A 21,376-nucleotide genomic window follows, 5' to 3' on the forward strand; every position below is an offset into this window, starting at 1 on the left:
GATTTTTACAAAGCTAATCGTTCTGAAAAGTGAGGTGTGCTTTGATTGGCCAGCTATCCAGTGCATTGTGATTGGCTGAATACTTCAAGCATGTGACGGAAATGTTATGCCCCTCGTCATCATACTGTGATGCTGAGTCCCGAAAACAAAACAAAACGAAACAATAAAACCCATTACAAACGAGGTATTTGTAGCATCAAGTGGGGACATAATCACTGATTATAATACTTATACTGTTTTTTTATGTGTTGCATATCGTGCTGCATAAATATAAAACCATGTCTGCATTTGTGATCGGAAAAGCAACAAATGCTACTCTACTCTGCTCAAAACTCATGTTTGAATCATCAGTGGCAAATTATTTAATTATTTAAACGTACTTACAGGCTGTGAGTCAGAAGCACCAGACTGTCCTTGCAAAGTTGAAATTGTCCCACTTTATAGAAACAACCTTTGTGCACAGAAACATTGTAGATTACTGTTTCAGGAAACAGCTCTGGAACAGTGTCATAAATATAACTTAACTACTTATTTCAAGTTGTGGCCTCTTTTGGAAGAACAAACAAAGTAATTTCACTTTCACAATGAAACACGCAGCCAGCGTCTCTATTCACTAACAGTTTGTAACACTCCAGTGAGAAAGGAAAACTTGAAATTGCACTTGAAACTTGAAACCTTTTTAGCATAAAGGCTCTTTCACCTCATGTGTCTCACTGATCAGGTAAAATGTTTTTCAACATTAATTCAGTCATATATGTAGTCCTTATAGACAATATTGGTATTAATGTATAGCACTTACCTTTAATGTCACCTCAAATAAATAAAATACAAATACAAAATACAAATAAATAAATAATTTAGGCTATCATGATGGTTTAATTTTTGGTTTACTTTTTCAAGATTCTCTATTCAAATAAGAAGTCATTTTTAATGCTTATTTCTATAATTGTTAGTCTATCTCACTTGATAAGTTGTCTTTCATTTACACTATATTACTGTAGTTCTGAATGTATTTTAACCTTTGTCTGTTGTACCTTACTGTAACTAACTAAAAAAAATAAGAAAGTAATGTTTAATACCATACTAACTAACTAACTAACTAACTAACTAACTAACTAACTAACTAACTGAAATTAGATAGGTAATGTTGAAAACCACCCGCCACTGCTGGCGCTGTTCTTTCTAGCGGAGTGTTTTTAGTCAGGCGGAGAAGGCGCCTAAAAGAGGTCCTTTTTCCTGATGATGTGTATGCTTGACAGCTCAATGTGGACCTAAACGAAACGGAGAAAATAATACATTGCATAACTTTCGTTTACAGGCTTTTGTTTGTTTTGTTACCGTGTTTTGGTGGCGTCTTTAACGGTCACTGAAGATGGATACGCTTTACCATCAGACCAATAAGTGAGTTTGTTCATACTGCTGCTGATTTAGTTGGCTTACCAGCAAACTCGATATAACATGTAACATATAAAGGACTCTGAAATCTGTTGTATGGAAATGCAATATAAGCTGCTTTGGTTTGACAGCATGTGTGAATTAATGATGATGTAGATTTCTCTATTCTTTTTGTTTACTTTATGACTTTCAATCAGGATGTTTGGTTGATATTATGCTTCATCACGTTCTGTCAGCTGTTTAGTGTGTTCACCAAACGTGTGTTTGTACTGTCAGTAAGATAGAGCTTGTATAATGGTTATAATGTGTGACCGCAGAGACCTTACACTAGATAGAGGGACTCCTGTAAGAACCTGAAGGGCCCATTCATTCAGTGAATCATGACTTTAATAATGCCCAGTGTATTTAACTCAATCTCTTTTTTCACTCGTCCATGTCTTTAACTTTTAGACAAATTCAGGATGTTCAGTCACAGATGGGGCGACTGGAGACAACAGATCGACAATCAGTCCACTGTAAGTGTGTGTGTGTGTGTGTGTGTGTGTGTGTGTGTGTGTGTGTGTGTGTGTAAGGGGAAGTAAATAAATATCCTCAATCCCACAGAGACGAGAGGATGCAAACAGGACATATACTCCAAAGCATAATGACAATTAGAGCTGGGCAGTGTGGTTTATAATCATGAACGTCATCCAAATGAGATTTCATTATTTCAGATTAGTATTTTTTGACTACATTAGCTTTTCCATTTCTGTTTCAAGCAATTAATTGGCTGGAATGTTTTAGATAAATGGCTAGCAGAATGGGAAGTGTGTCAAAATAAATAAATTATTTGAAATAAATCCTGTGGTGGGGAAAAAATCTGCTTCTAGCAAATACTTACAGTACACTCATGTATAGATGTTTTATACAATGTATATATAAATATATACTATATAGCGATTTATATACTATATACAAAATCTGTATATATAAACATCATTCAATGTAATTCAATGTAAATTGTGATAATCATAATTAATAATCCCAATTAAAATTTCAAGGGAATAATCGACAATTGTTGTAGGTCTGACATAATTGTGCAGACCTACAACAAACCATTTCGGTTAACGTATATTTGCAATGAATGTAATTACGAGATTATCCTACTCTCAGGTTTTTTATTTTTTATTTAATCCCTATATAAATCACATTTTATTATTATTATTTTGCAACATATTAGAAAAACTAAGAAAGTGCACCAGACATAACACCAGGATATTTTGACATGTATCCGGTCCAGTGTTGCATTTCCCGATAGGTTCATAAGGCTAATTAGTTTGTATAGACCATCTGTGCCAATGGTTTATCTATTTAGGCCTACAGTGCTTTTTTGGAGACCCCAATCTTTTTTACACGTGTGTAACGATTAACAACTTGTGTGGTTACATGTGACCACCACAACATCCACTGCATGTTTACCATGACCTCCTAATGTGGTTTCAGTAATCATATCGCCCCCATTTACCCCGGTATTTTTCACTCGTGATCGGATAATCTAGATGTAAAACCGCATCTACACCGGCTCCAACCGATCTGCTTGGAGCATGGTGTCATGGTGGTGCCACTGACCGGCTGATTGTCCTGTAGCCAGGCTGGTGCCGCGGCAGGAAGGACAGGGAGGAGTGATAGTGTGGGGGCATGGAGAAGTCTCAGTCTCATGCAGATGCTGGAGGGCGAGACATGTGGAGTGTTGTGGTTCTGTGGTGAATCTGAATAAGATAACATCATATGAGATGTCATAGGCGGGATGGATGCATAACGTGTGCATACGTATGTCTGTGTGAGAGCCAGTGTGAGATTGCATTGTCTCAGAGCGTGGGGGTCAGGGCAGACTGCATGTGTGATAAAACTGTTTGCTGTTTGTGTACTTACGTTTCTGATGGTTGTGTTTCCTTGCAGTACTTGAGAATGAACTTCAAGCAAGAATTGACCAGATCTTTAATCAGCTGGAGCGTCTCGAGATACTAGCCAGTAAAGAGCCGCCAAACCGCCGGCAAAATGCAAAACTGTGAGTGCATCGGTACAAATATCCCAAATAGTGCCTTCTTGAATGATGCAAAGATCCTCGTCATAAACTGAGGTTGGTTTCTGGAGAATAGCCAACTAGAGCAAATGATTCTTCCTGTCGGAAGATAAAATTATAATCCAGTTTGATCTGTAATCATTAACCACACACACAGTCCAGTATGTGAGTATGTGGAACTGGACTATAGTAGTGTTGGATAGATGACTGCCTAAACGTTGTAGGTTCAAAGATCAGGAGGCCTCTCTACTATGACGTAACCCATAAGAACATGAGTTGCTCTGGGTGGATTGATCTTCTAGTAAATAAATAATGTAAATAACTTTAAATAAGAAAGCCCCTGCCAAAAGAAGAATAATGTTAGGTGATGAAGGTGAAGAGTGTTTGTGTTGAATGTGGGATCCAGTGAAAACATGCTGTCTGCAGTCACCTCATCACCAACATTCCCGCCATTGTGGCAAAGCCTGGCTAAAGCACTGCACAAACACAGCTGAGGCCAACACACCTGTTACAGACCAAGAGCAGACTCTTCCTGTGTGACCGCGTGTGTGTGTGTGTGTGTGGATGACCTCAAACACTCACGCTATCCAGAAACAACCGAGGCTTTTCACATTTCAGGTTAACATTAATAAGTTAGTTTAACAATGTGAATTCTAGTTTAACAGAGGGAGCTTCAGACACTTTTGTCATTGAAGTGATTGTTATATTTTTATCTGTTCTAATAACCCATGGGTTTTATGCATTTAAGTCCAAACAGCTCAACAATAAGGATTTTGTCTGCTGCACCCAGTCGACCCATTTGTTCAGATTTGTACTTGTCCTGTAATGTTTTTCATTGACCCTAAAACAATTGTTTTTTTCAGATTTTATATAATAAAAATATTTTATTTTCAAATATTATATATATTTTATATAATTAAAAAGAAAAAAAATAGCATTTTTAGCTAGATAATCATTATTTTAAAATAGAAATGATAGTATTTTTAAGCAGTATAGCATATATAATAATTTAAACCATTTTGAATTAAAAATAACTATATTTTTTAATGTTATCATTATTGGAATTATGTATAATAACAACTGCAATATATTTTAAAAGAATTTTCAAAAATAAATGTGACATTTATCAATATGGTCATTTAAAAACAACATTTACAAATAAAACATTTCAACAGTGTGATCATAATATTAATAATAATAATAATGTTTTATCATTTTTCAAAAATGTTACTTGATTTTTTCATCTAATTAATGAATGTGAATATAAAATGTAAACAAAATGTAAACTAGATTTTTATTAATTTTAATTAATAGCTGGCCACAGTCCCGAGTGGTGTAAACAAGATGTGAAAAGCACTTCTTTCTATATAAATGAGCAGGTAGTCTACAACTGTTGCATCACCAAGCAAGCCCTGTGGAACACTCAGTGTGTTTTTCTTTCTGTAGGCGTGTTGATCAGTTAAAGTATGATGTGCAGCATCTTCAGACAGCCCTGAGGAACTTCCAGCACAGACGCTACGCTCGCGAGGCTCAGGAGAGAGAAAGAGAGGAGCTCTTGAGCCGGAGCTTCACAACAAACGTCAGTAGACCACACACACACACATTCTTCTGCATACTTTCTCTGTCTATAAACGCACATCACACTACTTAGAAGGCAAGAGTTTGACAGTGCTGTGTGCTTTTTATGTGTAGGATGCAGACACCTCCATCCCTATTGATGAAACCCTGCAGTTTAATAGCAGTCTACAGAACGCTCACAGAGGAATGGACGACCTGCTGGGCTCCGGCTCCAGCATCCTTAACGGCCTGAGAGACCAGAGGAGCACGCTTAAGGTGTGTGTGACGCTCACAACACAGGGCGGATTGAACTAGACACCAGGAAGGGGGATTTGTGTTCCCATCCTCTTATCAGGGTGTTTCTAAACATTTCAAATAGTGCTTGACTGATAAAGTGCTGATGGCTGATGCAATCATTTTAATGATACCCAAATCAAATTAGTTGACACTACAGATCTAACCATTTTCAATTAAATCGACAGTAATTTTTTCATTAAATATATATTATTTCTGCTTTATATCCGTTAAGGAAAACATTTGAGGTTTTGCTATCAACGACACCACTGGTTTGAGGTTATGTATGCACATATTGACACTGACTGTGTGTTTCCAGGGAGGAGTGTGTGCTCTTCCTGAAGCTCCTCTGATTATCTCGGAGCGTGAGAGACTGCCTTGCCTGTGCTTTTGGGGAAATGGGGGGTGATGTGTACCTCAGATATTTTACTGAGTGAATGAAAGCTTATCTGTTGCTCACGGTGTTCACAGAAAAAAATTAAATACTATAGGCCAATTTCACACATCCGTGTTTTGGCTTCCGGATTGACCCTCGCTGGGTAAATTTATTTCTGGTAACCGTGATGGCTGTGAAACAGTTCTAAATTCAATATCATGAAATCGTTTGAATTGTCTTGGTGATTTGGTGAGACTACAAAGCTCGAAGTAAAATAAATTGAAGAACTTATTCTAAATGTTAGCGCTTAACTGATTAAATCATTCTCCGTGTCTGTTTTGGTGCGGCAGATTTGTAGTGACATTCCACACCTTCTGTTTTTTTAGGGTACCCATAAGAAGATGTTGGATGTGGCGAACATGTTGGGTTTGTCGAACACGGTCATGCGGTTCATTGAGAAGCGAGCGACACAGGACAAGTTCATCATGATGGCTGGAATGCTGGCTACTTGCTTTGTCATGTTCCTGGTGGTGAAATACCTGAGCTGAACTCTCCCGGCTTTATCCGACCCTGCTGCTCGATCGCGTCAGTGGATCATTCCCGTTTTCATGCCACATGCATCACATCTATGGAAACTGCACAGGTGTCCTGAAAGAAACACAACAGAACTGCCTCTTTGCAGGACGACTGCCACTCTCAACATCACAAACCATTTGTGTCTCTAGTCTTTCGTCTTTAAATGTGTTTTGAAATCCTTTCATAACTTTCCTCTAAGCTAATTCTGAAATAAGCAGCAAATTTGTCTTACTGCTCTTTATCTTGGAGTCCAGACTGAACTAAAACCTTTATTGTCGCCGGCATTATAGAAGCATTGGAGCAAATAATAATAAAAAATAATAATTTAATTTAAAATTTAATGGTTAGAGAATTGGTGTTATCTGGCTCTTCATTGCCGCCATGTGGACAACAAATCAAAAATATTTGGTTATTCAGTGCTGTGTACTGTGTTGTTCATAAAGGTTCTAACCTCTAAATACAAATGTCTGTGCAATAAACTCAAATAGCCACATACATCCAGCTGCCCTGAGATGTAAAACTCTACACTTGTTTCATGTTGTTAAACTGCGAGTGTGTACGCCTGGATCTAAGCAGGAGCCACAGCCTCCGGCAAACAGGAAATGAGACGTCTTATTGGACATCTGCTGCATGGATCTTGACGCTCAGTGTGCGCACATTCACACATGCTCAAGACCCCAGCAGCAAATCCTCAACAATATCCTCCTGCAACAGACATGCATCAAAAAAATACCACATCATTTCTTAATGTAGACTCATTTTATTTTAAATTTGTATTATTTGTGAAAAATGATGTGCAAGTTAATAATAAAAAAATATTCTCCTACAGTTCTATTCACTGGAGTCATTGTCAGACGGACAGATCATCAAATTAGAAGAGTAGAACTAATTTATTTATCGACCAAATACTGATTTTAAGGTCTTAAAGGCCCACCTTTGTAATCTGTAAGCAGTGGTAATTGAATACTCTTGATATTTCACATAGAAAATTACTTCCTTCAAATGATTCCTTGTGAAAACAGTCTCTTTAAGAGACTTGATTCCCCTCCAATAGTGCCATCTAGTGTTAAGAGCCAGGACAGCTTTACAATTGAATGTGTGGATGAATTTCTTTGGGGTGATTAATTAGGCTACCTTGCCAAACCCTTAGTAAAGTTTACACTCACACAATTACACCTACAATAAGGATAAGAGTGTCATAAATTCAAGTTAGCCACTTTATATGGTTCAAAAGAGATTTCGCGACAAAACGCGTGCAGAACATTCCACAGAGAAGAAAATCTTCGTATGGACAGAAATAGTTCAAGCAATTCTGGTACAACATTTGAAATACCTATGTTTGATGGGCATTTTAATATTGCCAATAAAAATCCATACCTACGCACTGACCAGACTATGCATAGCCATAGTTTTATTGTCATGTGATTGGCAAAACAAACAATTTTTGTATGCTACTTTTTTAGGTTATTATTACATATGCCCACAGTTGAATTTATTTGTCCAATGAAAACAATATCAGGCACAGATTGCACGTCCTCTTCTGATGGCTTGCACTTCCTGGGGTTCACCACTTCTTATATAGTGAAGGAAAGGTTCATGGTGGTTTGCAAAATAGACAGCTTGTCATTAGAGAGTGAAATTTCATTTATTCTATATTTCTCTAATCTAATTTCATTGCAAATATCTGGTGGTGCTGATGTTTAAATTATGGCATGTTAGTATAAGTTAACTTGAAATCTTGATAGAATATTATGCAGCTGTATGCAACCATAAAAGGTGGTTTGCTGTAGCAACATTTTCATACTATGACATTTTTTTTTTACTACCATATATATATATATATATGTATATGTATATATATATGTATATATATATGTATATATATATATGTATATATATATATATATATATATATTCACACACACACACACACACACACACACACTTCAATAAATTAATCACACCTGTACACCAGAATTACAAGTCAAAAGTTTTTATTTGCTGATGCAGAGGAATAAAAAAAAAAAAAAAAGAAAGAAAGAAGCTAATGTCATTGCTGCCATTTACAGTACAACAATGTCAACAAGTTTTGCCAAATTCTGCTATCCATCCACTGTCCAAAGACACTCCTGACCTTGGTCGTACCAGCCCTGATCATGTTTACATATGCTTTTTCATCCATTTTTTCATTATTTTCTTATTAGCATTTTTAAACAGGTGTTACAAACCTTTATTTTACATAGTTTCACTACGTTAACTTTATTTACAGTTAACTAATTGTACAGAAAGAAAACACATTCAGAAAAAAAGAAAGATGAAAATAATTTAAAATCAAATGGAAAATAAAAATATTGCAGAATACTACAATCATACAGTTATTACAAGATGCAAAAACAGCATCTTAATGTACATTTTTCAGTGCAAGATTTCACAATTTCAACAAGGGATGGGAACCTTCAAATCCCATAGTGTAACCTGTTACATAGTTTCACCAGCCTGTGACATTACAAATCATTTGACATCAACATGTCTGTTCTATTCACCATTTTCAGATAATTTATAGTGATTTACAACCAATCAGCAAAAATAGCTTAACACAGTTGAGTGCTGAGTATGGCTTTTATTTGAAAAATCTTGTTCATGTTTTGTGAAACCCTTTGATCAAACTGTTTTTGATAACTGGAATGAGCTGAAAATGATCAAATATTATAATATTTCAACAAACCAGTCATCAGTTTATCACAGACTGGTTTTATAAAGCAGGCTGAAGTGTATCTTTGCATATTCATACAGTGAGTTAATAAACTCTGCAACTTTCATGAATGCTTAGTACACAGAAAACCAAGTCTCCAAAAATGACCACCCATAACAACTGTAGCAAACCAAACTAAAAAGCCTACATGAAGTTCTTGATTATGGCTTCAGCCAGTGGGCTTCTGGATATATAAACACATTAGACAAATTAACAAAAATAGATGACATACCATAGACAATTAAACAATATGCCAGTGGTTTCCTAGTTGATCCATGAAGATCCATGTCTTGGACTATAAACCAACTCTTGCAACTCATACTCCTTGTGTGAAAATATATACGATGTTACATATGTCGACCTTCCAACCTACCTTCTGGTTCAGGCCATACAATTTAATTACAATCTCAAAAGGTAGCCAAGATCATCTTATTCTTTCCTCAATTTAAGTGTACTCCTACACGGCCCTGTTGAAGTATCTTTAAGGGAGCAGAGCATGTAAGGGACAGTGGGTCTCCAAATGGTGAAACCCACGCTTCGCACTGCTGGGCCAGGCCCTTTCTTTGAGAGGAGATGGATTTTCAGGATCCATGGTTTGGAGGATGCTGAAGGTCCTGCCCTGAGAAGATAGGGTGAAGAAATGGGTGTAACTGTAGAGCAGCTGCTGCCGCAGCAGTGCCTGGCCGAGGAACAAAGAGATTTGGGTAAAGGGCAGCATGTGGGAAGTGGTGTAAAGCAAGAGGAGTGTGATGGAGTGCAGAGGCTGGTATAATATGTATGGGTTGGCCTGAAAGGAAGGCAGTGTGGTGGGCAGGAATCAAGCCAGTGTGTCCTAAAGAGTGACCCAGTGAATGACCCAAAGAATGGCCTAAATGCGACAATGAGATAGGGGTTAGATGATGTTGAGGTATGTGATGCACCTGGGCTAGCTGGGCATGGTGGGGATGATGTGGGTTATGGGGATGGAGTCCCATGGCAGCAGCGTGGTGTTGCAGGATGGCGTGCTGCACTGTAGTAATAGAGTTAGCAGAAGCTGCAGAAACTGTGGGTTGCTGAATGTGGATAGGCTGCAGTGCAGCTGGTGGTGGCGGTGGTGCCGGGGCAAGGTTAGCCACCGCTGCCAAGTTAGCTGCTGCTGCAGCATGTGCAGCTGAGGGGAAGGTCTTCACCTGCTTGGCTATCAGTTGCTGTTGAATGTGCTGTTGAGCTGCTTGCTGCAACTTGCTGTATTTCTCCATTTCCTCTGGGGTAAAGGTGATTGGTTGACTTTCTAAAGGTGCAAGACCATCCTCTTCAGCTTCCATGCCCATTTCCCCATCCTCCATGTTGGGAAGGTAACCAGGGTAGGTGTGCATAGTAGGCTGGGGACCCATTTCAGAAACCATTAAATGTCCATCCAACATGGGATTATTGGGGTCTTGTGTTGGTTCACCTTGGTATTGTGACATCATCATCGCTGGATCCTGCTCATATTGAGGCTGAGACTCATGAAGGGCAGGAGGGTCTGAGGGTGGATGTTTTGTCTCTTCAGATGCTGCAGCATTTGATACAGCCTCTTCCTCCAATTGCTGCTTTTGTTGTTGTTGAACTGGTGGCTGAGGTGGAGGAGGTGGTGGGGGAAACTCACGAATGGGTTCTACAAGGATAACTTCGTTACTATCCGAATTGTTCCCCTGCTTCGATTTTTCACCCTCAGTTAAACGTGTAAAAGGAAGTAATGGTAGCTTCTTCCCTGCTTGGAGTTTGCCAAAAAGGGGCAACATACTTTTGTTTCCAAGGGCAGGGGGGAGTTTGGGCCCAAAGTATCCCCGTGGAGGGTCCTTGAACTTGAGGCCTGTCTTGGTGCCAATACCAGATTCATCCCCTCCTTTTTTAGATTGGATTTTCTCCAAGAGTTGACGAGCTGTGAATGAATTTCGATGTTCTGCAGCCCCTCCTCCATCCTTTGAGGAAGCACCCCCACTACCTCTTGTTCCTTGTGCCGATGAAGAGTTGCTGTTTCGGGTATGTGAGCGAGAAGAGGACCTTGGAGACTGGGAACGGTAGATTCGTGAACGGCTGAAATTCCGCCTCCGTGTCGAGCTGTCAGATCGGCGACTGTGACCGTGCCGATGTGGAGAGCCCTTGGTGGAGCTAGATGAACGACTAGCAGAGCTACGGCTGCGACTATAGTTGCTGCGTCTGTAAGAACGAGCGCTGCTACTCCTACTACTACGACTGGAGCTGCGACTACTGCTCCGTTGGTGTCTCCGCCGATCATGCTTCCTGCGGCTGCGTGAGCGTGATCGTGAACGAGAGTCCTCCTCTGAAGAAGATGAGGTGTAGTGTCGCCTGTGGGATCGCCCACTATCACGCCTTTCATAGTCTGAGTCTGATGAAGGTCTTCTTGAGCTGCGGCGACGGTCTTCATCACTGTAGTCACTATAGCTGTCTGAGTAGCTATGGCTATGGCGACTGTAAGCACTGCTCCCAGCTGAGGAACGTTCAGAGCTACTCGAGTAAGATTGACTGCGTGATTTTTGACCTCTGTGACGTCTGTGGTTATGGTCTCCTCGACGAGACGACCTACTACGTGAACGTCCTGATCGTCCAGAATCGTCACTGCCGTGTCTTCGCTGCTCACGTGGTGGTGTGGAGCGACGGCGAGCTGGTCTAGAACGTTGAGAGGATGATCCACCATCCTCCTCGCTGTCACTACTTGGAGGTCGACCTCCACTTATGCTCTTTTGGGCTGATGAAGAGCAGGAAGCGGCAGGTGTATTGGTGTCAGGTTTCAGACGTTTAGCACCATTGTGTTCATCTGTAGAGCTAGGCTTTCCTGCACTGCTTTCCTCAACTCCAGACTGCTGAGACATTTTGTGGGAACGTTTTCTCTTTCCTCCTTCATGGGATGTGCTTATTCCTGATGACTGAGAGATGGCTACTCCATCTTTGTCATCCTTGTCTTTCTCTTTTTCCTTCATGTCGCCTCCCTCTGCTTCGATGTCATCAGTGCTATGTGGTTTATTTTTGCTTTTCTTTCTTTTGTGTTTCTTCTTCTTTTTAGTTTTCTCTCCTGGAATATCTTTTTCTAACTCCCCCTCCAGTGCTGCCTTTTCTTTTTGTTTGGAATGCTTGCTTGACTTCTTGTGTTTCTTCTTCTTTTTCTTTTTCTTAGACCCTGCAGACACATCTTCATTACTTTGTAATTTCTGCTCATTGTTCACACTCTCAGCACCCTCCAATTCCAAGGGTGGTTGTTCCTTTTGAACTGTACTGGGTCCTGCAGTTGTTGTAACAGTGCAAGTCTCTCCACTAGTGACAGGAGCACTGACTGTGTTTTCATGCTTAGACCCCTCTTGTCCATCAGTGCTAACTGGCTTGGCAGTTTTGCTGTTTTTGCCTGCCCAGTTTCCTTTGTTTCTTGACAGTTTGAAGTCAAAGTAAAGAGGATTACAACTGTAGGAGAGGGATGGCTGAGCCTTGGTAAACTCCAGCAATTCAGAAGGCCACTGTAAGGTGGTGCTTTCATCCTTACTTAGCACAGGAAAGAAAGGCCCAGTTGGTATGCGGGGACCTGTGTATGTAAGCTCGGACATTGATTGCTTTGGATCAGCTTGCTGGGACAAGTTATCTTCCACTGCTGCATCACTTGGCCCTGCAGGTGTACTACCTGATTCTTCCTCTGTCATCAATTTAGCTGATGTGGGAGAAGGATTTGTGTTTTGTGTCAGTGCAGGTTCCTTCTCCACATCTTTTTCAGATGTGCATTTACTGACTCTGATATGTTTTTGCTCTCCGTCGTTACCTGGTGGTGCCTTCTCATCTTTTACTCCATCCACATCCTCTTTCTTGCTATCACACTGGTCTGAAGCCTTCATGAAAAGCAGAAACTGAAAATGCGGCTTGACCCGACAATGTGCAGGTGGTACATAATGGTAATATTGTGGCTCCTGTCCAGAGTAACCTTCCTCCTTTCTCATCATCATCTTCAGTTTGTTCAAAGTTGAGGCCAGGGCAGCTCCATCATCTTGTTGTGACTGCTCTTCCTCACCCTCACCACCACTTCCGCCACTTCCACCACTCCCACCACTCCCACTACTTCCACCACCTCCTCCTCCTTCTCCTGGAGCTGCTTGGGGGATATCAGTGGTGGATGTCACGCTTACGTCCTCTCCTCCAGTCTTTTCTCCTCCCTCTTCCTGACCTTCTTCTCCTTCCACTGTCTCTTCACCGTGGTCTACAAACAAAGCTGCAGTCGTCTCTAGTTTGACTGGGGCTTTCTTAGCAAAAGAGAAGGAGACACTCACTTTGGGAGCCTGTGAGCCTCCAGAAGGTGTTGGGGAAGAGCTAGTTTTGTTAAAACCAAAACTGATGGCAAGGCTTGTTGTAGGGGAGCTTTGACCACTAATACCACAGATTCCCTTATCTTCAATAGCCTCTGTGTTGGTATCCACTGTCATAGGCACACCATCAATGGAGTCTTCCCCCTTCTCTCCATCTACTACCACTGTGGTAGTTTTAAACATGGGACCACTACCAGGGACACTGAGAAGTAAGGTAAAGAGATGAGACACATGAGATCTTGAGCTACAACTGGCAATACTTCCTTCAAAAACAGTAGAAGGCAGACTTAATTTTACTCACAGGTCTCGCTGTTTCCTCTGTTCGGCCAATTCATGAAGCCGCCGCAACATCTTCTCCTGTTTCCTGCAATCCTTCTTGGAGCGAGAAGACACATTCCGAGCAAACTCTCTCTGCTTCAGCTCCTTCAGTCTCTGTACGATTAATCAGAGAGGAATAAGAACTTGTTATGGGATGTAGCATCACAAGATAATTTAATATTTGAATGTAAAAAATAATATATATATATATTTAAATTTGTTCAAAATTTCATGCTGTTAAGTAAAGTCATGTAAATCTCTCATACCTGCTTGTGTGCATGATCGTAGGAGTTGATGTGATTGTCAAACTCCTGATGTTTCTGGTATTGCTTATCACACAGTTCACAGTAGAAATTGGCCCTCAGGTCCTCTAAAGCTTTAGCGATGGCCTTTTCCTTCTCTGCATAGTCCTGCAAAACAACATATCATGAAATAATAATGGTCTGAGGGTTAATTGGTATGGAAACGGACTTGCACAGGCAATTTTTGGTATTAGTGGCAAAAGGAAAAAAAAACATGTAGAGTCATGTACTGCATATGTAGGATAGTTTGTCAAAAAACACTGAGTTTGTGTGAAGGAGAATGCAGCATACATATCAACAAGTTCATGATGTCAAACACTATACAGCTTTAGAGAGAGACACACTTTGCTTCCGTTACCCACAGTTACCCTCAATAATTTTTTTGTATGTTTGCTTGTATGTGGGTTGAACTGCAGTGGAACAAGAGAAGCTTTGTATCTGTCCAAGGGTAGTGACTGTTACAAATCGATCTCAAACATTCACAGAATTGTGAATTGTTCGAAGTCTCATAGCTACTCTATGACAAAACAGGGAATTGGGGAGGACTGTAAAGTAAGATAAATTATGTGCATAGATTTTTACCTTTTTTTTTTTTTTTTTTTTTTTTTTTTTTTTAGAATGACAGAAATGGGCAATGAATAATGCTGCTATCATAGAATTTTACCTTGTATTTTTGACGCAGTTCCTCTGTCTCTTCTTTTTCCACTTCCAACACCCGGCGCTTCTCTGTGGCATCTTCTGCATAGTCCAGCTGTGGGCACACACATACACAAAATGGTTAGAAGGTCATACATTAACTTTAACATTAAGTAAGAAAAGCAGAAACAACAATCTTTTCACCTCCATTTCCATGCGTCCCATTCCCATGACGTCATATTTGAGGATGATAGGCACAGGGTCAGTTCGTCCTATGAGGTTAGGGGGAGAGGCAGAGAGGCAGAGAGAGAGATAGGGCAGAGATTAGACTTTTGTTTCGATGCAAGAGAAAACTCGGGGCGGGACAGCCTGCTTAGAGCACAGAGTGCTGGGTTAGAGAGACTGCCTTCAAGTGCAAGAGACCAGAAAGCTACAGTGAACCAACCTCTAGCCATTCTCACAGCTTCATGTGCAGCTCTCCTCTGAAAGGCCATTCCAGGTGCTGCGATGTGATTGTAACTAAGCCTAATTTGAATTGTTTACCATTTGAGTTTGCTGCAAATTTATTTTGTAATACCCTGAAAAAGCGAGGAATGGAAAACAAGGAGGGGAAGGTTGGGCCAAAGTTTTTTAAATGAATTTGCTACAGCGTCTCTACAGTGGCCTGCTTAAGGAGGTCTTTATGCTTCCTTTCTTACTTCCTCAATATTTCTGTTATCTCCCTCCCTTTTCTTTTGAGCCATGTCTCAATGCAGTATGCATTGTGTTCTGTTCAACTCATGTTCTTAAAGGGTTAGTTCTCCCAAAAATCTAAATTATGTCATTAATAACTCCCCCTCAGTAGTAGTTCCAAACCCATACAACCTCCGTTCATCAACAAAGATATTTTAGATCTAGTCCGAGAGCTCTCAGTCCCTCCATTGAAACTGTGTGCACGGTATACATGGGTGAATAATGACATAATTTTGATTTTGGGTGAACTAACCCTTTAACTGATTTGACAGGGAGGCATTTGGGTTGCCGTAGGGAGTAGGTATCAGAATTCACTGTATCTTTTCACAGGACTGCAATGACACTGACTGCCTGATCCACAGTATGCATTCCATATTACTTTTTTTTTGTACACACCCATTTTTCTAGTTTTTCTAGGTTTGAACCCTCTCTGAGCTCTGCTCATCGACTCATTTTTCTAGCTGACTGCAGGCCACACCTAGATGCAAATTAAGGTTTATGACCCATATGATATCCTGAAATAGTACTCTGTTTTACTGATAGTCATAGTGTGTCATGTTTTATATACACAAGCTGTGAAAAGACCTAGATCAGAGGAAAAGTAACATCAGAAAAATGAACACAAATCAGAATGAAACAAAAGAAAAAAAGGACAATCAAAACTACATTGAAGATTGACACATAATTGCTTAATCCACTCATAACCAGCCAAACGAAGCAGAAAGAGAGAGAAAGAAAGAGACACAGGGAGTGAGACAAAGACAGAGAGGATAAGGACACAAGCACTGAGCTACAGCAGCAGAGTGACGTCAAAGGCCAGAGGTTGCCATGGTGACAGTGCAGGGTTGGGGAAAGGATGTACTTACCTGGGAGAGTGTGGGAATGGGGTGGGGGTGGCAAACATACAGACACAGAGACAGGAAAGGGTGGGGGTCTCAAATAAAGGAGAAAAGGCACAAGAACAGAAGTCATAATCATTTGTGTCTGCACAGGCTAGCACCATTGTCACAGTCAATCAGACTCCAATCAATCATTTGGATTTCAGTTTTTTTATTTCTGTAAGTCTTCCTCTTTTTTGACAATTTTTGTTGTTTCGGGGGTGGGGGGATGGGGGTCATTAAAGTTAAAAGCAGGATCAGTTTATACCCTTGGACTGATCTAATGACAAAAGAAAAGAAAAACTTCTGAATAACATTGGGATGTAACTGAACACACTAAAGGGCTAGGAGCTCTACACATCCACAAACCAAGAAGAAGGTTAATATTAGGGATTTTTTTTTTCAAATCAGATGGATATTTAAGGATGTTCTTCTCGAATAATATCATAAAATGTAATTATATATAATTCTTTATATATAATTACATTACCCATGAACATTATAATTGTGTGAGGCCTAAATACACTGACAAAGACAACTTTTTGGTGTCGATTTTCAAAATTTACCATAATATGAAAATAATTATTGGTCCATTGGTATTGCCTATAATTTTAAAATCAGTTTCTGATTCAAGTTCAAACAGAACCCCAGAATCCTTTGAAAACCGAGTGAAAAATATCTCTGTCTTAACACTCAACCTTTATAAATACGTCTTTTACATTTCTCTAAATTAAAAGGAATTAAGACATCAGTAATGCAAATACATTCTGAGAAAGCTTTTTTTGAGTCATGATAGATAAAGCATTAATTCTGAGCCCTTGAGAAGAAAGACCTGCATTACAATTTCGAAACTTAATTAACAGTCTAATTTGTGGCAGAGAGAGACTTGAGTTTCAGCCCAGTGGTATAACTGTTCCTGTAATGAAATGATAAAGGAGCGTGTGCGGAAACGATAAGGGCCTGATGGGATTCCAGCCCCCACCAGAACTTGCAGGAAAGTGCACTGAGGGATTCATCCTACCACCAGGGTGCACAATAGAGTTTTATAAAACTGAGAAACTGTATATAACAAATGAGCCTGGTATGAATTGTATAACTAAACAATACCGAGGTATCTGGTTATAGTGTCTTGTAATATTCTACCATATATAATTGCAAACATGGAAATGTCTTGCATCTTCTTGTAATGATTAATATTGATTATTTCCGATGGTTGTTTGAGAATTTTTAATAAAATGTAGGTGGGAATCCCAAAATCAGGCCCCCAAAATCAACGATCTCAATCCTTTCCCTTCCCAACAATCATTGGGAACAAAGTGAGGTCAACACTAGCATTATGCATTCCAGTGAAAAAACATAATGAGAATGGACGAAAAGGGTGCAATGCAACAAAAACAGGGAAGTAAATCTAAATACCCCCCAAAAAACAGAATGAGAGTGTTCTAAAAGAGTGCATATTGAACACTAAGAGACGGGCAGCAGAATGAAGACTAATACAAAGAGAGGTAGAGACAGTTTAAGCCTATTAAACACTGGTGCTCTGATGATGAGAGTCATATCAAAACAAGAAATGGGGGAAGTAAAATCAAACAAAACAAAAAAATGAAAGCATAAATCAAATCAAAATAAAATAACCAATTCAATCGGGGTAAAAATAACATTTACCACTAAGTTTACCATCAGCACAACATGGCCAGGATCATAATGCTGCAAAAAAGAAACACCAATTGGTTAAGCAGGAAGATTGAGGCACAAAGAGAGCGTTCAAGGGTAAGGGGTAAAGGGTTAGGGGTCGGGTTTGGGGGCAGGGGCTTTGGTGTACCCCCTACCAATTGGCCTGGGTGATTACAGGGATACCCTCTCACCATCCCTGACACTCATTCTCTCCTCCTCTTTACTGCTAATTTCTGGTACTATAATTTCAGGCTTCTGGCTTCCTGCACAATAAAGTAAGGAGGACACAGTTACTAATTTCAGACTTCCCTCTAAAACAAAGGTTTTCAGAGGAAAGCCTGAAAACCGGTTCTAAAGCTGTCCGCTCTCTCATTTTCCCTCTCTTTGTTGATTGTCCTTCAACAGAAATGTATCAACCATCACTTAAGTTCAAAAAATGAGTACCCTCCTCCCCACTCCCGCCTTCCTCCAATCCCCCCTGCGGGTCCATGGCTCTGCATGAGTGTTGAGACAGAGAGGCCGTCGTATGCATACTTCATCACGCAGCTGTAAGAGCTATGAGAAGCATACGCTGTGAGTGAGCTTTTAGCAGCGCATCGTTCTTTAGAGGACTAGATCGGTTTCACAGGCGTTTTCATCTCGCCATTTATCTACAATCGATTCCAATCTGTTTTGTGGTATGCTGCATTGCTTAAAACTCAGTTTCACAAGACTGGGTCTCTACAGCGAGCATGCTCTGCAGGAGAGGGGGAAGGAGATGGGTCAGGTCAGGTGAGGCTTTCACAAGTAAATACATTTATAAGAGGAGAAGTGGGATGCAGGTGGGATGATGTGAAGACTCCCTGCAAGCTAAAACACCTGAGCCCCCACCCCTTGTTTAGGTGATACACATACACTCACACACACACACACACACACTCAGCACATACAATTTCCACTCCCACATGTACCACAGGTGTACATTCACTTCACAAAAGTGGACGCAGGCAGATAGACCGATTGAAGGCGGAAGGAGAAAGAGGATGGGCAGGAGATTGAGGCTCATTCTGGCAAGCCATTCAGGGGAATCATGGGAAAGAGGCAGAATCATATCCCCATCTCATGTTCTCAGCCAATCAAAACACCCCCATCGCAGCCAAACATACATTAAACTAATATTTACAAGAACTATTCTAACATGGGTGAATTCTGAACACAATCAAGAGGGGAAAAAATTGAGTATTCATTTCTATAAAATACTTTACTGATTCCATTTTGGTATGCGATTCAAATCGTAGCGCTGGTATTTTAAGCAGTGTTTAGTGATTGTAAGCGTAGAGAGCAGAACTAAGAGAAGCCGTTAGGCTACACTGTAAAAGGGGGAGAGTTATTATTATTTCAAGAAAAACATCCACACGCACACTTATTCAAACATACACACAAACATACAGTGGGGGAGGTCCTACAAACCTTACCTAAAAAACAAGAGTAAAAAAGAAAGAAGAGTAAAAAAAACAGAGTCAATACAATGGAAACTCAAAGCATTGGGGAGACATTTCAGCAAATTCACACTCAGTACCAAGGCTCTGTCCAAAAGATAGAGAGAAAAGGAAAAAGAAAGTTCAAACACCATGACATGAGCACCAGAATGGGTGAACAGATGTGTTTTTGTTTGTTTGTTTGTAGGTTTGTGCATGTATGCAGCAGAGCCCTTTGCACAAAGAGTGAGTGTTTTCTCAAATAGTTCCCAACATTAACACTTGACTAAGCCAAAACACATACACCGGTCACCTTCGTCTGAGAAAGCTTGACTCAATTTCTCCTCGTTTCCACAAAAGTGATTTGCGTGTTATTTGGTGTACACAATTTGAACAAGCTCTCACTCTACCACACCCCTTCTTTCTCTCCTGCAAGATGGAACTAATCTACTTCCTCAAGCTCGCTGGAAGCTCTAGGACTTTATCTGATCTGGAAAAGCTCTCTCACTGCAAATAACATCAGCCACTCCCTGTCTGCTCAGTGTATTAAACACAAACAGTATGACAGGATGACGACAACCGAGAAAGGAAAAAACTCTGATCTTTTGAGTGACTTGCCAAGCTACAAAAAAGATGGACGGGAGCTCCGGTGTGCACTGGCAACATTCCTAATCTGTCACACACTTGACTTGGCTAGGATGACAACCTCTGGCTATGGCTACTTCCTTTGAGTTCTTACCACTGCGAGTTCTGAGTATCTACTGATATGAAACCCCATTCGATACCAGCACTGTTTTTTTTTGTTTTTGTTTTTTTATCAATGTAGAATTTCTATACTTCTCTGTGCTGACCTGATCATAACTCTTTTTTGTGTTAAACACACTACACTACATACAGACAACTTTATTTTAATATAAAATAACAAATGAAAAAATATACAAATCAAACTATGACTAAAAATAATATTATAAACTAGGTTAGTGGATAATTTAGCAGCAAAAGATACTCTAGAAAAATCACGTGAGCACAAATTTTATACAACCTACAAATCCGATTCCAAAAATGTTGGGACACTGTACAAATTGTGAATAAAAACAGAATGCAATGATGTGGAAGTTTCAAATTTCAATATTTTATTCAGAATAAAACATAGATGACATATCAAATGTTTAAGCTGAGAAAATGTATCATTTTAAGGGAAAAATAAGTTGATTTTAAATTTCATGGCATCAACATCTCAGAAAAGTTGGGACAAGGCCATGTTTACCACTGTGTAGCATCCCCTCTTCTTTTTATAACAGTCTGCAAATGTATGGGGACAGAGGAAACAAGCTGTTCAAGTTTAGGAATAGGAACGTTGTCCCATTCTTGACTAATACAGGCTTCTAGTTGCTTAACTGTCTTTGTCACCTCTTTCTCTTTATGATGCACCAAATGTTTTCTATGGGAGAAAGATCTGGACTGCAGGCTGGCCATTTCAGTACCCGGATCCTCCCTCTACGCAACCATGATGTTGTAATGGATGCAGTATGTGGTCTGGCATTGTCATGTTGGAAAATGCAAGGTCTTCCCTGAAAGAGATGATGTCTGGATGGGAGCATATGTTGTTCTAGAACTTAGGGATATACCTTTCAGCATTGATGGTGCCTTTCCAGATGTGTAAGCTGCCCATGCCACACGCACTCATGCAACCCCATACCATCAGAGATGCAGGCTTCTGAACTGAGCGCTGATAACAACTTGGGTTGTCCTTGTCCTCTTTAGTCCGGATGACATGGCGTCCCAGTTGTCCAAAAAGAACTTCAAATTTTGATTCGTCTGACCACAGAACAGTTTTCCACTTTGCCACAGTTTATTTTAAATGAGCCTTGGCCCCGAGAAAACACCTGCACCTCTGGATCATGTTTAGATATGGCTTCTTTTTTGAACTATAGAGTATTAACCGGCAGCGGCGAATGGCACGGTGAATTATGTTCACCGTCAATGTTTTCTGGAAGTTTTCCCGAGCCCATGTTGTGATTTCCATTACAGTAGCATTCCTG

General features: G+C 40.1%; 2 protein-coding genes across 10 annotated transcripts in view; one reads left to right on the forward strand and one right to left on the reverse strand.

Moving 5' to 3' along the window:
- Positions 1-1,182: 1,182 nt before the first annotated feature.
- On the forward strand, positions 1,183-7,088 carry LOC127951566 (Golgi SNAP receptor complex member 2). Its single transcript, XM_052549523.1, has 6 exons — positions 1,183-1,401; positions 1,846-1,910; positions 3,334-3,442; positions 4,904-5,036; positions 5,150-5,290; positions 6,071-7,088. Exons 1-6 carry the CDS (start codon positions 1,373-1,375, stop codon positions 6,230-6,232), a joined length of 639 nt encoding a protein of 212 aa, XP_052405483.1. The 5' UTR covers positions 1,183-1,372; the 3' UTR covers positions 6,233-7,088.
- A 1,149-nt stretch (positions 7,089-8,237) lies between these two features.
- Positions 8,238-21,376, reverse strand: part of LOC127951437 (G patch domain-containing protein 8) — a 45,328-nt gene continuing 32,189 nt past the window's right edge. For 3 of the 9 annotated variants that reach the window (XM_052549329.1, XM_052549338.1, XM_052549337.1), the window contains 5 exons: positions 14,798-14,865; positions 14,622-14,708; positions 13,922-14,065; positions 13,639-13,769; positions 8,238-13,539 (listed from right to left, as the gene is read on the reverse strand). In XM_052549329.1, coding sequence (XP_052405289.1) covers positions 9,594-13,539; positions 13,639-13,769; positions 13,922-14,065; positions 14,622-14,708; positions 14,798-14,865 — 4,376 coding nt within the window. In that variant the 3' untranslated portion in view covers positions 8,238-9,593. Of the gene's footprint in view, positions 13,540-13,638; positions 13,770-13,921; positions 14,066-14,621; positions 14,709-14,797; positions 19,332-21,376 lie in introns of those variants that run through there. The other 6 variants (XM_052549361.1, XM_052549369.1, XM_052549340.1 and 3 more) reach the window with 4 other exon arrangements.

Source organism: Carassius gibelio, chromosome A3 (assembly GCF_023724105.1).
Source record: "Carassius gibelio isolate Cgi1373 ecotype wild population from Czech Republic chromosome A3, carGib1.2-hapl.c, whole genome shotgun sequence".
Classification (NCBI taxonomy): Eukaryota; Metazoa; Chordata; class Actinopteri; order Cypriniformes; family Cyprinidae; genus Carassius; species Carassius gibelio.

Excerpts from the sequence above, each read along its gene's own strand:
- LOC127951566 (XM_052549523.1), top strand. The coding sequence starts at position 1,373 with ATGGATACGCTTTACCATCAGACCAATAA. Across the intron at positions 1,402-1,845 it reads CTTTACCATCAGACCAATAA|ACAAATTCAGGATGTTCAGT; the intron begins GTGAGTTTGTTC and ends TTTAACTTTTAG. Across the intron at positions 1,911-3,333 it reads AGATCGACAATCAGTCCACT|TACTTGAGAATGAACTTCAA; the intron begins GTAAGTGTGTGT and ends GTTTCCTTGCAG.